The sequence below is a fragment of the Triticum aestivum genome, chromosome 1A (assembly GCF_018294505.1).
Source record: "Triticum aestivum cultivar Chinese Spring chromosome 1A, IWGSC CS RefSeq v2.1, whole genome shotgun sequence".
Lineage (NCBI taxonomy): Eukaryota > Viridiplantae > Streptophyta > Magnoliopsida > Poales > Poaceae > Triticum > Triticum aestivum.
In genome coordinates, this window is record NC_057794.1 from 546,200,363 (window position 1) to 546,216,042 (window position 15,680).

At 48.1% G+C, this 15,680-nt stretch overlaps 1 protein-coding gene and 1 non-coding gene across 2 annotated transcripts; one reads left to right on the forward strand and one right to left on the reverse strand.

Annotated features, from left to right (window-relative positions):
- Positions 1-865: 865 nt before the first annotated feature.
- On the forward strand, positions 866-10,663 carry LOC123065510 (phospholipase D beta 1; the record flags this gene model as incomplete). The annotated part of the gene is given in 10 exon segments (XM_044488775.1): positions 866-1,850; positions 2,058-2,174; positions 2,598-2,792; positions 3,007-3,255; positions 3,381-3,449; positions 3,540-3,687; positions 3,770-3,918; positions 4,031-4,192; positions 9,730-9,927; positions 10,242-10,663. Coding segments are annotated over 10 exon segments (2,487 nt in total). The 3' UTR covers positions 10,542-10,663.
- On the reverse strand, positions 8,362-8,493 carry LOC123072663 (small nucleolar RNA Z247). The gene has a single exon (XR_006435299.1). It is a non-coding gene; the product is annotated as a small nucleolar RNA Z247 (small nucleolar RNA).
- Positions 10,664-15,680: the final 5,017 nt, after the last annotated feature.

Here is a 15,680-nt window from a genome sequence, read left to right on the forward strand (position 1 = left end):
GTTTATAACCTCTCTCTCATACACATCAATACATATATCCAACTTACTCTTTATAATCACTCTCATACACATCAATACAAATCAACAAGCTTGACTTAGGCTTTTTACTAATATTTGCCTAAACTTCAGTAAAACCTCTATTTCCCCAATGTCTTCGAGGAGATCTTTGCAGGCACATCTTTCTTTCTCATGTTCTCCATGATTCCTCGCATGACTGTACAATTAGGTCAATTTCAGGCGATGAGTTGATGGGGAGCAAGACGAAGCAACACAAAATCCGATGAGACGGAGAGAACTAAAGCTATGGCGATAACAAGTTGCTGGTCCGTGGATCTTGATATAATTTTTATTATTTTTTAGGTTTGTTGTATTGTCATGATTAAAGACGAATAGATTGAAAGTTTTGTAAAAAGACAAGTTGTCACGTTTGCGTTTTGTGCTTATCCGTTTCATGTTTGTTTGGCGAATGCCATAAGGACAACTGTCAAGGGGTTTGTCAAAGGTTTCAAAGTACTTTCTCCGTCTCAAAATTCTTGTCTTAGATTTGTCTAGATACAAGTGGTGCTAGTATGTTCTGCGTGAACACGTGGAATTTGGCTATAGTTTGAAATTTATTACAGTGTCTCAAAACAGACATTAAGTCGTGGAATTTTCTTGTTGAAAAATAATAACACTAGGAAAATCCGTCGGGGAGTCCAATTGACGGACCGCCGTCGTGTTCCCGATTTAACTTCCGTCGCATTTCCGCCGTCGTTGTCGGCGCCGACGACTCTTCCCTTCCACACCACCGTGCGGCTGCCGCTCCTCGCCTCGTCCCCATCTCGCCGAAGACCCCACGGCTGCCGCAGGTCCCGGTCCATTTCAGGCCGACTGGTCGACGGGGAGCGAGATGAAGCCGTACAGGACCAGACGACCCCAAAGCCCGGAGGTACTGGCGGAGGCGGCCGGCGATGGAGGGAAGCAGCCGCCGCGCCGGCAGCGCGAGGGCGTCGCTCAAGGTGGTGCTGCTCCACGGCAGCCTCGACATCTGGGTGCGCGACGCGGGGGGCCTCCCCGACAAGGGCGTGCTCTACAAGAAGTTCGGCGACCTCCTCGGCCTGCACATCGTCAGCTCCGTCGCCGGCAAGGTGCCCAGCGCCTCGATGACCAGCGACCCCTACGTCACCGTCCAGGTCTCCGCCGCCACCGTCGCCCGCACCTACGTCGTGCCCAACAGCGAGGACCCCGTGTGGGCGCAGAACTTCGTGGTGCCCGTCGGCCACGAGGCGGCCGAGGTCCACTTCGCCGTCAAGGACAACGACGTCTTCGGCGGCCAGGTCATCGGCGCGGCGGCCATCCCAGCCGAGCAGCTCCTCTGCGGGGACAGGATCGAGGGCGCCTATCCTCTGCTGGATCCCAATGGCAAGCCGTGCGCTCCCGGCGCGGTGCTGCGGCTCTCCATACAGTACACCCCGGTGGCTCGCCTCACAGCGTACCACCGTGGTGTCGCTGCTGGGCCGGACAGCCATGGAGTGCCAAATGCATACTTTCCTCTGCGCCGTGGCATGAGGGTGACCCTCTACCAGGATGCACATGTGCCGGAGGGCTGTCTCCCGGACATCCGGCTTGACAATGGGCTCCAATACCAACATGGGCAATGTTGGCGCGACATGTACACCGCCATAATCCAGGCACGGCGGCTGATTTACATCGCCGGCTGGTCGGTGTTCCACACCATTCGGCTCGTGAGGGACGGGGCCAAGGAGGTGCCGTCACTTGGGGACCTGCTGAAGATGAAGTCACAGGAAGGGGTAAGGGTGTTGCTTCTTGTTTGGGACGATCCAACATCGGAGACTATCATCGGCAGAACGGTATTTTGAGTTACTCATAGAGTCCAAAACTGCTGTGTTGAGGCAATTTTGCATCCAAGCTGAAAATTGTAGTGCAGCCAATCTCCCAGTAATACTTATCATTCATTTGTAAATTTTAAGTTGCTAAACATGTTAAAGATAGGACAGCCTATTTTTACTTCTGATGAAAGAATTTATGTAGACCTCCTAATCAAAATTTTATTATAGGATGGATATATGCGAACACGAGATGAGGAAACACGTAGATTCTTCAAGCACTCTCCGGTTCAAATATTGCTTTGCCCAAGATCTGCTGGGAAACGTCACAGCTGGGTGAAACAGAAGGTTATTCTTATTATTATGTCATATAACCATTTTGCTTATCTGTTATTGTAGATCATCTTTTGTTGGAGACTGAAAGTATTATGTTCAGTGCACCTAGCTAATGTGTGTGATTTTAGTTTGTTTGCCATCCATTATTTTTGCAACCATAAAGTTATATTATGCTGCTGCCTTATATTACTTCATAATATCAGTTCTTACTATTTACTACCTCCGTCCCAAATTATAAGATGTTTTGGTAGGCTATATTTTAGCCTACCGAAACATCTTATAATTTGGAACAGAGGAAGTATTATTTAACCAGGAAACTAAAATATATAGCTGCACACAATTTAAATTGTTTTTGTATTTATTTTCTGAAGTAATCTTGTATTGTATCAATTCTTCAGTGCCATTTATTTATCATATGAAGATTTTGAAAACTAGGAAACAGGAACAACATATAGTCATCATCAGAAAACAGTTATCGTGGATGCTGATGCTGGTGGTAATAGGAGAAAAATAATTGCTTTTATTGGAGGCCTTGATTTGTGTGGTGGACGCTACGATATACCTGGGCACCCTCTGTTTCGGACTCTTCAAACTTTGCACAAGGAGGATTATCACAATCCAAACTTTGCTGTAAGTGTTTGATTCCTTTGTCATGTACTACTTGTGTTGTGTGTTACCGGAGTCTTCTTTTTTTTTAAAGAGTAGGAGCCTTATGTGCTGTTTGCCTTTTAATCATTGAAAGGAGATCATCTTAGGTCAGGAAGAATAATTGCATCATGTCTTCTGCTCAGTGTTTATTCAAATCTCTGTTCTGAAAGTAATTATCCTTGTCATCTGTTTACAGGTGGTTGATGCTCGTGGCCCAAGGGAACCATGGCATGACTTGCATTCAAAAATCGACGGTCCAGCAGCTTATGACGTTCTAAAGAATTTTGAGGAGCGTTGGTTGAAGGCATCGAAACGCCATGGTATTAAGAAGTTTGGAAAATCATATGATGAAGCACTTCTCAGGATTGAAAGAATACCTGATATCATAAACATTAGCGACACATTATATTTTAGCGATAACGATCCTGAGGCATGGCATGTTCAGGTAATTGCAGAATTCTGTAACTGGAGAGATCTCTCTTTTCAAAAACGAAACTCAGGAATCAAGGGTTTTCCTTGCTTCTCGTTTCAATTTTTGGGCATTTAGCTCTCTTGTACTTTGATATTCAGGTGTTTCGATCTATTGATTCCAACTCTGCCAAAGGATTTCCAAAGGATCCACGAGAAGCAACCAGAAAGGTCACTGAATCAATTAAAGCAGCACCACCCGCTAACATTATGTTCTGCAGCTTGCGTGCTTCTAACTAACACTCCTGTTTTGGCTAACAGAATCTTGTTTGTGGAAAGAATGTACTAATTGATATGAGCATACACACAGCTTATGTGAATGCCATCCGGGCAGCCCAACACTTTATTTATATTGAGAATCAGTACTTCATAGGTTCTTCATTCGATTGGGATTCAAACAAAGATATTGGTACAGTATTCTTCTCATGGAAGTACAGAATACACCAAATACCTTGATTGACTACTCAAGATTGCAATGTGTTTTCTTTCAGGGGCTAACAATCTAGTACCAATTGAAATTGCTCTCAAAATCGCAACCAAAATTAAGGTGAACCAGAGGTTCTCTGCATACATAGTGCTTCCTATGTGGCCTGAGGGTAAACCAACTGGTCACATAGCACAAAGAATTCTTTACTGGCAGGTTAGATTGGGCACCTTTATTTGTGCCATGTTACTTGTTTATTCATTATGGAGCATCTCGGTTCATTTATATTGTGGAATTGCTAATTTTCGCTCTTCCTCTGGCATTGTAGAACAAAACAATGCAAATGATGTACAAGATAATATATAGAGCCTTGAAAGAGGCAGGTTTGGATGATGTATATGAGCCTCAGGATTATTTGGTCTTCTTTTGTCTTGGCAATCGTGAAGCTTCTGACAGTCCTAGCGCTTCAAGCACAGCAGATAGTCCTCAGGTGAGAATGATGTCTTGTTTTCCTTTTAAGTCTGAACACATTGTGCTTGTGATCCCTAAAAGATTGGATAAAGCGTATGCCTCTGGCAGGGACGCGTTGCATGTTATATAGGCAAAGAGGTTTACAAGATTTGGTAGTTAGGTTATGTTGGATTGATCCTCAAGAAAGAAACACAAGATGAGGATGAATCCTAACCAACCACAACTACCGGTTACAACACCACGCAACACGCTAGCCTACCGGGCGTATATACGGTTTATACTTATACCGTATATACATGTTACAATGTATTCTAACACGCCCCCTCAATCATAACTTCACCAAGTTGAGATTGCTCTTAAAATCTTCCAATTTTCGCCATGACAAGGCCTTGGTAAACCCATCAGCAACTTGATCACCTGTGGGTATAAACCGAATGTCCAGTAGCTTGGTAGCTACTCTCTCTCGAACAAAATGATAGTCAACTTCTATATGTTTAGTTCTTGCGTGAAACACTGGATTTGCTGACAAATATGTGGCACCAATGTTGTCATACCAAAGACGAGCAACTGGCGAACGAGCAACTCCAAGTTCACGCAGAAGAGTTTGGACCCAGATAATCTCAGCAGTTGCATTGGCTAATGATTTATACTCTGCCTCAGTACTTGACCTTGAAACAGTAGCTTGCTTACGTGCACTCCAAGAAATCAGGTTGGGACCAAAGAACACATAGAAACCTCCTGTTGATCTTCTGTCATCAGGACATCCTGCCCAATCAGCATCTAAGAAGGCACTAACAATGCTGCAAGCTGAGTGAATTTTAGGCCTGTACTCATATTACCTTTGAGATATCTCAAAATCCTTTTAACTGCTGTCATGTGTTGAGAGGTAGGAGAATGCAAATACTGACAAACTTTGTTCACTGGGAAACAAATATCCGGTCTTGTCAATGTCAAATATTGCAAAGCACCTACCATACTTCTATACCTTGTTGATTCTTCAGCCCCCAAAGGTTCTCCTTGTTCCTTTGACAGCTTTTCAGAAGTTGAGAGAGGCATGTTCGAAATCTTGCAGTTTGTCATACCTGCACGTTTCAATATATCCATGACATATTTTTCTTGGGTCAGAAGGATGCCATCTTTTACCTTCTTAACTTCAATTCCCAAGAAATAATGTAGATCTCCTAGATCCTTCAAGGCAAAATCTCTTCTCAAATCTGCCAACAAAGCTACACTTGCATCTTGTGATGAGCTAGCAACAATTATATCATCAACATAGACTAACATAAACATAATAGTCTTTCCTCTTCTAAAAAAGAACAGAGAGGTATCCCCTCTTGATGGTTTAAAACCAAGTGCTTGAAGTTTGTCACACAACCTGGAGTACCATGCCCGAGATGCCTGTTTTAGACCATACAACGCTTTGTCAAGTTTGCAGAGATGAATTTCCTTGCCTCTAATTTCATAGCCAGGTGGTTGTCTCATATAGACTTCTTCCTCTAGAACGCCATGGAGGAACGCATTCTGAACATCCAATTGCCTGAGGCTCCAGTTACTGGATACTGCAACAGAAAGAACAAGTCTGATAGTAGCTGCTTTAACAACAGGACTAAAGGTATCTTCATAATCTATATCGTATCTCTGTTTGAAACCTTTTGCTACTAGCCTTGCCTTGTATCTGTCAATTTGATCATGTGCCTTTCTTTTAATCCTATAGACCCACCTACAATCAATGATATTTTTATTTTTTATTGGTGGGACTAAGTGCCAAGTCTTATTTTTAATAAGAGCATCATACTCATCATTCATGGCCCTCTTCCAATTTGTATCATTCAAAGCTTCTTGCAAGTTATGAGGTTCACCAGTAGTTGTCAGACCACCAAAATGAGGTTTGAGCTTGTCATACCTAATTGTGCCATCTGTACGAATTTGAGGTTTTAAAATGCCATGTTGTGACCGTGTTCGCCGGGTTGGCACATCAGGAGCTGCAGGTGCATGCGGCACAGAAAATCCGCCCGAGGAGGGAGGATCCGTATGCGATCCCATGTCAATGCGCGATCCCGTAGCGGATCTGCCGCCAGCGACAAAGGATATCTCATCCTGTCGGGGCAGATCGACGTGGGAGCCCGTGCGCACGTCTCCCTCGCTTGGTTGGCCCACCTGGCGGCCCGTGAGAGGGGAGCCGATTGGCCCACCTAACGACGCGCTGTCGGGAGATTCAGCGAGCGGCCCAGCGCGCGCCACGCGTCGTTCCCGCGGCGGCGTCTGCGCAGTCGATGCAGATTCGCCCCCTGGTCCACCCGCGTCGCCTGCGCCTGCTGACGCTGCAGGCTCGGGATCGCTGCCCGCAGCACCTGAATCCTCCTCGTGTTCTGCAACAGTTTCGTCTTGTTCTGGCTGCATAAAATCATGCACAAAAACTGGATTTTCTCCATTGTTAGCAACATGATTAGGGCAAAAATTAGCCTGTTGATCAACTACAGGTTCGTCCCCATGATCAAAAGGTGTAGACTCAGGAAGTAAAAGGACTTCTGACCGGAGAGGGGTGCATGCATTAGGATTTAGATTTGCAAAGGGAAAAACTGTCTCATCGAAAATAACATCACAGGATATGTATACTCGTCCAGCAGCAACATCTAGACATTTAAAACCTTTGTGAAGATTGATGTAGCCAAGAAACACGCACTGTTTGGAACGAAATTCTAACTTTTTGGAATTATAAGGGCGAAGATTCGGCCAACATGCACATCCAAAGACCCGAAGAGAATGATAATTGGGTTGTTCTTGAAACAAAGGTGTCAGAGGAGTTTCAAAATTAATCACTTTGCTAGGGGTGCGATTTATCAGATATGTAGAAGAGAGGAAAGCCTCATCCCAAAACTTCAAGGGCATGGAGGCATGGGCTAAGAGAGAGAGCCCTACATCAACAATATGTCGATGTTTTCTTTTTGCTGATCCGTTTTGCTGATGAGCATGGGGACATGAAACATGGTGAGTGATTCTAACTGACGAAAAAAGGAATTTAGACGTTCATACTCGCCACCCCAGTCTGTTTGCATAGTGATTATTTTCTTATTGAACAACCTTTCAACAAGGGGTTTGAAATTCATGAAAGACTTTAAACACTTCGGATCGGTGCTTAAGGAGATATATCCACGTGAATTTGCTGTAATCATCAATGAAAGACACATAATAGTTTTTCTTATTGATAGAATCACGGGCAGGCCCCCATACATCGGAGAAAATTTGCTCTAAAGGAGCTTTAGACACACTGTTTGAACTAGGATAAGGAAGTTGGTGACTTTTGCCCATTTGGCATGCATCACACACTCCTTCTTTATTCAAATCGCTACTAGAAAAGGGAATATTATTCTGGCTAAGAACATGACGCACTATGGTAGATGACGGATGCCCTAGCCGACTGTGCCACCTTTCAACAGGCAGTTTATTGGCACCAAACGCTTGCTTGCTTGAGCTAAAGGGAGCCGATGATACGGGGTAGAGACCTTGTCTACACCTGCCGCGCAGAAGAGTTTTCCTCGTTCCCTGTTCCTTGACGAGAAAAAAAGTTGGGTGAACTTCAAGGAAAGTATGATTATCAGTGGATAAGTGATGGGCGGAGATAAGGTTTTTGGCGGCATCGGGTACATGCAAGATGTTCTTAAGATGAAGATCACGAGTAGGGGTACGAACGGTAGTGTGACCAATATGACTAATTTCCATACCTTCTCCGTTCGCAGTGTGGACTTGATCGTTGCCGTGGTACTTGTTGTGGACGGTCAACTTGTCAAGTTCGCTGGTGATGTGATCGGTGGCGCCAGTGTCCAGATACCAGTTGGTATCTACTCCATAGGACGAGGTTGTGGCAGATTCGGTGCTCTTCTCGTTCTTGGTGTAGGAGATGTCGAAGCGCTGGTAGCATTCGAGGGCGGTGTGATTCGGTCTCTTGCAGATCTGGCAGACAACCTCAGGAAGATCATCGGCTCCTCCGTTGCCGTTGCCGTTGCCGCGGCCTCCATTGCCACGACCACCGCCTCCATTGCCACGGCCTTTGTTGCCACGGCCACCTCCTCCATTGCCGCGGCCACCGTTACCATGGCCAAAGCCACCGCGGCCACGAGAGATAGTGTTGGCGGAGGACTGGGAGGAGTGGTTTCCACCTTCGAACATGGCAAGACGCTTTTCAAAACCGCTCAACTGAGAGTAAAGTTCATCTACCTTGATTGGTTCAGTCCTCGCGGCGCAGATGGACGAGACAAACGAGATGTAGTCGTAGTCTAGTCCGGCAAGGATGTAGGAGACCATGTCATCATCGTCGAGCGGCTTGCCTGCTGAAGCCATCTCGTCGCCCAGCGCTTTCATGCGCCCGATGTAGTCGGCGATGGTCGCGGTGCCCTTTTTGGTGGTGGAGAGGGCGATCCGCGTGTTGACAATGTTGGCCTGTGTCTGTGAGAGGAACATCTCCCTGATGGCGGTCCATGCCGCGGCGGCCTTGGTGCAGTGGGCGACTTGGATCACCACAGGTGGCGAGATCGAGTTGAAGATGAAGTTGAGTACCTGTGAGTCTTGCGCCACGGTGACAAGATACTCCGGGTTTGGCGCATCTGTCGGCTTGCCGTCTTTATCGGCGAGCTTGGGCTCCGGGAACGGGTGATCAGGGTTGAGGAGATCGACCAGCTGTGCTCCACAGATGGTGGCTAGGGCTTGCGCGCGCCAGACCAGGTAGTTTCCCCGGTGCAGCTTGTCAGCGATGGGAATGAGGGCAAAGGCGGCGGTGGCAGCAGAGCTGGAGCTAGCCATGACTAGGTTTGGATGTTGGAGAGGAAGTTGGCTCTGAATACCATGAAAGATTGGATGAAGCGTATGCCTCTGGCAGGGACGCGTCGCATGTTATATAGGCAAAGAGGTTTACAAGATTTGGTAGTTAGGTTATGTTGGATTGATCCTCAAGAAAGAAACACAAGATGAGGATGAATCCTAACCAACCACAACTACCGGTTACAACACCACGCAACACGCTAGCCTACCGGGCGTACCGGGCGTATATACGGTTTATACTTATACCGTATATACATGTTACAATGTATTCTAACAATCCCTAGCTGTTTTGATTCATCCCAGGAAGGTTGAAATGTTTGAGTTTTCAGTTGCAATATAATAGTAGAGAAGTTAGATGCGTCAAACTTAATGCCCTTCACCTGGACAGAACTTGACAGTTCTGTGTTTGTCTCGGAAAAGTATTGACATGGTTATGTTAGCCTCTATGATCCATGATGCACCACAATGCCAAAGGTTCAGATCCTTTTTGTCTCTTGCTTCAGAAGGATGCAAGCGGGAGGCTCGCGAATACCCCCATCCAAACATACAAACATAGGATCGATTTGATAGGTCTATATGCGGGTTTTGCAGGATGCCCACCTGCATCCTTATAGCATATGGGTTTTATTTTGAATAGCCGTGTGACATTAGTTCTGAAAGGAGATTGGTATAAGGTCTTGTGATTTTTGTCATATTTTCTTTGACCTTGGACATAGTACTCATTTACACTTTACTGTTTAGGAACAAGCTAGGAAAAATAGGAGGTTCATGCTGTATGTACATTCAAAGGGCATGATTGTGGACGATGAATATGTGATAATTGGATCAGCTAATATCAACCAGAGGTCCATGGAAGGAACCAGAGATACTGAGATTGCTATGGGAGCGTATCAACCACAGTACACCTGGGCAAATAAAATTTCTGCCCCTCGTGGACAGGTAATCCTGTTATGCCTCATTTTTCAAGCTCTTGCTTCTGCATAACATTTATTGGTACTTGTAGGACTGACATGTCTTCATTGGCTGATTGGCTCTGTTTTTCACCTGTCGTTTTTGCCATTACATGACCTCAGATGCACCCGTTTGATATTTACATTTTCTTTTATTTATTGGATTGGAATAGCAAGAATGACACTAGCACTTCTGATGCCAACTCTACTAGTACAGCTTTTGATGCATTAAAGCTAAATAATTTAGTGAGTTATGACGCAACTGATATATCTTGAATTGTTCTCTAAATAAAATTTGTGTAGGTTTACGGGTACAGAATGTCGCTCTGGGCTGAGCATATCGGAGCTATCGAGGAAGACTTCAACCATCCAGAGAGCATAGAGTGCATGAGGCGGGTTCGACATCTCGGGGAACATAACTGGGATCAGTTCGTTGCCAATGAGGTGACTGAGATGAGAGGGCACCTCTTGAAGTACCCTGTAAGTGTTGACCGTGAAGGCAAGGTGAAACCCTTGCCAGGATGCACGACATTCCCAGACATGGGCGGGAACATTTGTGGCTCTGTCCCCTTTACACTCATCCATGATAACCTCACAATATGAATTTGGTTGTGCAAGTATGTATAGTTGCTAGTGGTTTCTGGGGTAGCCTGGACAGGTAAAATGGCAATTTTATAGTATCTTGGATGTTGTTAAGGACGAGCCGTGAGAATTGTTAGTTATGTTCTTCAAGTAGTATGATGTTAGTTGCCCAAAGCTATGATCCAAATAAGTTAAGCTTTTTCATACCAATACTAGGTAGAAATATGATTGGATTTTTTTAAACATATTTTGAACCAAAAAATTGAATGAGCAACTAAAACTACAAATATTAATGGTTTTAACTAGCAAGATGATGTGGCCGTCGATTTTGCCATGTGTGCACTTACAAGCGGGACTCGCCCATTAGGAATCGTGTAAACATAGTTTTTTTTTTCAAGAAATCTTTCAATCTATTCATCAATTATTAAGGTAGTATAAAAAACATCAGAAGTAAAAATTACATCCAGGTCTGTAGACCACCTATCGATGAGTACAAACACTGAAGCGAGGCAAAGGCGTGTTGCTGTCCATCGCCCCTTCCTCATCGGAGCAGGGCAAATATTGTTATAGTAGACAGTTGAAAAGTTGTCATGATAATGCCCCACAGGACTAGCACACTAGAACATCAACCGTCACCAATAAATAGAAGTGTAGATCAGAAAGATCCAACCTGCAGACACACATATGTAGACGAACGAAGACTGGATCCAGACAGATCCACCGAAAACAAATGCCGACCGCATCCCACGAGATTCGCTGCCACACGCCCTCCGGCGACGGTAGAAGCATCGCCAGGACGGGAGCTAGGCTGCGAGGACCTAAACCCATCAAAAAGAAACCGCCGATACCTCGTCTTCTTATCATAACACAGATCCTAACAAAACTCAGAAAAACACCTAAAACCGGAGCTCTCCCGCCGGCAAAGGCCGGCATCCACCGCGCCTCCATGGTCCAAGGACCATAGGAGACGAGGCGGACCGGCCGCGGTGGCGACAAGAAGTAGAGAAACTCTAGATGAGAGTTCTTCGTGTAAACAGAGTTAAGCGATGGATTAGAGTTAGATGCAAAGGGTTGCATCAATATGCGGTGTCTTGGTGCAACAAACCCTAAGGGCAACTTCAATGGGGCGGCCCATTTCGTCTGCTGGCGTTCGTTTGGGTCAGCACGGACAGAAAAAGCGGCCCAACGCACCGACCCAAACGGACGCACGTCCGCTTGCCGTCCGCATGTCGACCCATTCCTGGCCCAATTTTGAGCCGGATTTGCATCGGCGCGGACACGAGACGAACGCGCGCGCCTACTCCTCTCCCCAGGCCCGCCGGTCGGTGGCAGCCACTACCATTTCCCCTCAAAACCCTCCGCCCCTGCCCCACACCCGCCATCGACCTTGACGCCGCCGCCGACCCCACCTCGTCCGGCTGCCGCCCCGTCCGGGAAAGGCAAGCCTCGTGCCCCGCACAAGACCGCCGCCGCGGCCAAGCCAAAGAAGCCGCTGACTCCCACACAGCGGGCAATGGAGTCGGCCAAGAGGAAGGACCGAAGGCACGCCGTGGACGCGGGGGATGAGGCCGCCGCGCAGGCCCCCATCATCGCTGCTGCGCAGCAGGAGGTCACCAACACCCGCGTCGCAGCGGCAATGAGGGAGGCTGTCGGTGTCAAAACCGGCGGATCTCGGGTAGGGGGTCCCGAAATGTGCGTCTAAGGCGGATGGTAGCAGGAGGCAGGGGACACGATATTTTACCCAGGTTCGGGCCCTCTTGATGGAGGTAAAACCCTACGTCATGCTTGATTTATTCTTGATAATATGAGTAGTACAAGAGTTGATCTACCACGAGATCGGAGAGGCTAAAACCCTAAAAGCTAGCCTATGGTATGATTGTATGTTCTCCTGTGGACTAAAACCCTCCGGTTTATATAGACACCGGAGGGGGCTAGGGTTACATAAGGTCGGTTACAAAGGAGGAGATATACATATCCGTATAGCCTAGCTTGCCTTCCACGCCAAGTAGAGTCCCATCTGAACACGGGACGAAGTCTTCAATCTCGTATCTTCATAGTCCAACAGTCCGTCCAAAGGATATAGTCCGGCTGTCTGGAGAGCCCTTAATCCAGGACTCCCTAAGTAGCCCCTAAACCAGGCTTCAATGACGATGAGTCCGGCGCGCAGTGTTGTCTTCGGCATTGCAAGGCGGGTTCCTCCTCCGAATACACCACAGAAGAGTTTGAATACAAGGATAGTGTCCGATCCTGCAAAATAAGTTCCACATACCACCGTAGAGAGAATAATATTTCCACAAATCTAATCTGCTGACACGTTTTGGCAGCATGACATCACGCCATGGCCTGGTAATTATTCGAACCGTTTTTCTTTAACTAGCCCCGCACATAACGCGAGGCGGTTTGTTGACACGTCTTGTCAAAGTAGGGATCGTGTTCCCCTTATTACGGGATTCTCATCAATACGGACGTGGGTAACCCAACCGCGCCACCAATTACGGCGCTTGGGGGATAAGTGAGTTTTACCAGGCTAGTGGGGGCGCATGGTTTCATCCGCCCTTATAAAGGAATAAGGTCTCACCTTTTTCTACACACGCCTTCTTCCTCCTTGCTTATCCATTCTTGCGCACTCGAGCTCCAACGCCCAAGTCCACATCCTTCTCCTCAACTCTCTCCAAACATGTCCGGAGCGGGAGGCAAGTGGATGGCCTCCTCCATTACGGAGGGACATATCAAAAAGCTACGTGGAGCCGGATACTTAGCCGCGGATATCGCGCACCGGCTGCCAGCCGCGGGGCAGGTCGTCCCTACCCCGGAACCTCATGAAAGGGTGGTTTTCCTCCCCCACTTCGTCCGCGGACTGGGGTTTCCCCTCCATCCATTCGTCCGCGGCCTCATGTTCTATTATGGGCTGGACTTTCATGATTTGGCCCCAAATTTCATCCTCAACATCTCGGCGTTCATCGTCGTGTGCGAGGCTTTCCTCTGCATCCGGCCCCACTTCAGCCTGTGGCTGAAGACCTTAAATATCAAGCCGAATGTGGTGGGCGGCCAACAAGCGAAATGCGGAAGAGCCATGGTGGGCAAAATGCCCAACGTTATATGGCTTGAGGGCTCCTTCGTGGAGACCATAAAAGGGTGGCAATCGGGGTGGTTCTACATCACCGAGCTGCGCGACACCAACTGGGTGGCGGTCCCCGAGTTTCGATCCGGATTCTCCACGCGGCTCACTTCCTGGAAGGAGAAGGGCCTGTCCTGGGGTTCATCGGTGGAGCTGGACGGACTCCAGAAGTGTATCCGAAATATGATAAGCAAGAAACTTAAGCTTGTCAACATAGTCCAGGTCATGCTCTTCCGCCGGATCCTCCCCTGTCAACAACGGGATTTCAACTTATGGGAGTTCGACCCGGCCCAGCACCAGACTCTACACGAGCTCTTCGACACGACGCACAAGGACGTCTGGAGGGTGCTATTCAAGGGTGCCGAGGTCCCTCCTTCTCTTACCGAGGACCGCGGATTAAGCGCGAAGCGCCCTGCGAATCGGTAAGTTATGTACATCCGGTAGGATATTTATTTCCCATAGCTTAACCATGTGCGGGGTCTGAGCTCCCATGCCTTTGACAGGACTGGGTGGAGACATCGGAGCAGATTAACTGTCCGGCCCCTCTGCCCGAAGACACTGCGGACGCTCTCCTGACGGAGATGCTGACTCCGGCTCCTTATGAGGTGCCGGAGAAGACCAAGAAGAAGGCCAAGGGAATCTGAAAAAGTTCCCGGCGCCAGGTGGTATCGGACTCATCGTCTGATAACTCCGCGATGCACTCCTCCCATGAAAACGAGGAGGAAGATGAAGATGCTCCCCCTCCAGCCGGGGGAGACAAGAAAAGGAAGGCCGCCCCAACCGAGGAGGCCGAAGGGTCCAAGAAGGGAAGGACTCTTCTTTCGGACTGCTCCACCACCGCCGCCGAAGGCGAAGACGAGTGGCTGCTCAGGGCCAAGCCCCTGGCGAAGTCGTAAGTATTCGGATACCAGAGTAACTCATAGCATACCTTTGTCGCACTACTTCTCCTAACGCCGAATATGATTATGCAGACCGCCCCAAGCCCGTATTGACGTATCCTCGTCGGACGGTTCCTTGGACTCGTTGGATATGAATAGCGATCCACTTCCGACTGCCTCCTGCCCTTTCCCTATGGACAATGCCGAGGTATTGTCTCAAGAGGCACCGGGCCGAGGGGAGACAGTCTCGGAGGTGCCTCAAGGCGACCTTCCGGACTCCAGGAGCAAAGAGAGTAAGGCTCCCGGGGGCTCCAAGTTCGGCCCTTGGCCGAACACCGCGCCGGAACCTCCGGTGGTTCCGGACTCGGGCAGGCGGCCCCCTTCCAAAAGGGGCAAGACGCCCGTGCCGGTGACCTCTGTCCATCTAGAGGCACCGAACAACCTGCTGGGAGCGCTTCGCGGTGCTTCCATAGACGAAGAGCACCGCACTATTATGAGTGCGGTGATCAAGAAGGTTCAGTCCGCCAAGAGCGGACTGACTGAAGCCTGTGCCAGCCTTCTAACAAGCTTTGACGTAAGTATTTAAAATATAGGAAAAATATTACCGCATAGATAGTAGCCCTTGATGCTCTGTTTGGTGTTCACAAAGAAAAGCCGAATAGAGGATCAAATAATATCTGCAGGAGTCTAATATAAATATGTCTGTATGCGTATGCAGGCTTCGCCGCTGACCTCTGCCGCTCTGACTGCGGAGGTCGCCGCATTGAAGCAGGACCTCGAGGGGTCCGAGAAAGAGCTCGGCCTTGCCAAGAGGCAGCTCGAGGAGAACAAAGGTAAGTAATACCTTGTCTATATATATAAAAGAAAATGTGGTTGCGAAATGACAGGATCATCATGAATGTGCCAGGGGCCACGACCGAGGTGGTGACCCTGAAGCAAGCGCTGTCCGAGGCCGAAAACAAAGCAGCCCGGGAGCGCACCGAGCGGGAAAAATAAGAGGTACGGGTGGGCGAGGTGCAGCAAGAGCTCCAGGCTCTCGTGACGAAGCACGAGGCTTTGGAGCTTGACTCGAAGACGCAAGAGTCCGAGCTTGCCGCGGCCCTCGAGAGCGCAAAGAATGTCAAGGCTGAAGCCTAAAAGGCCCTTCAGGAGATTGAGGCGATG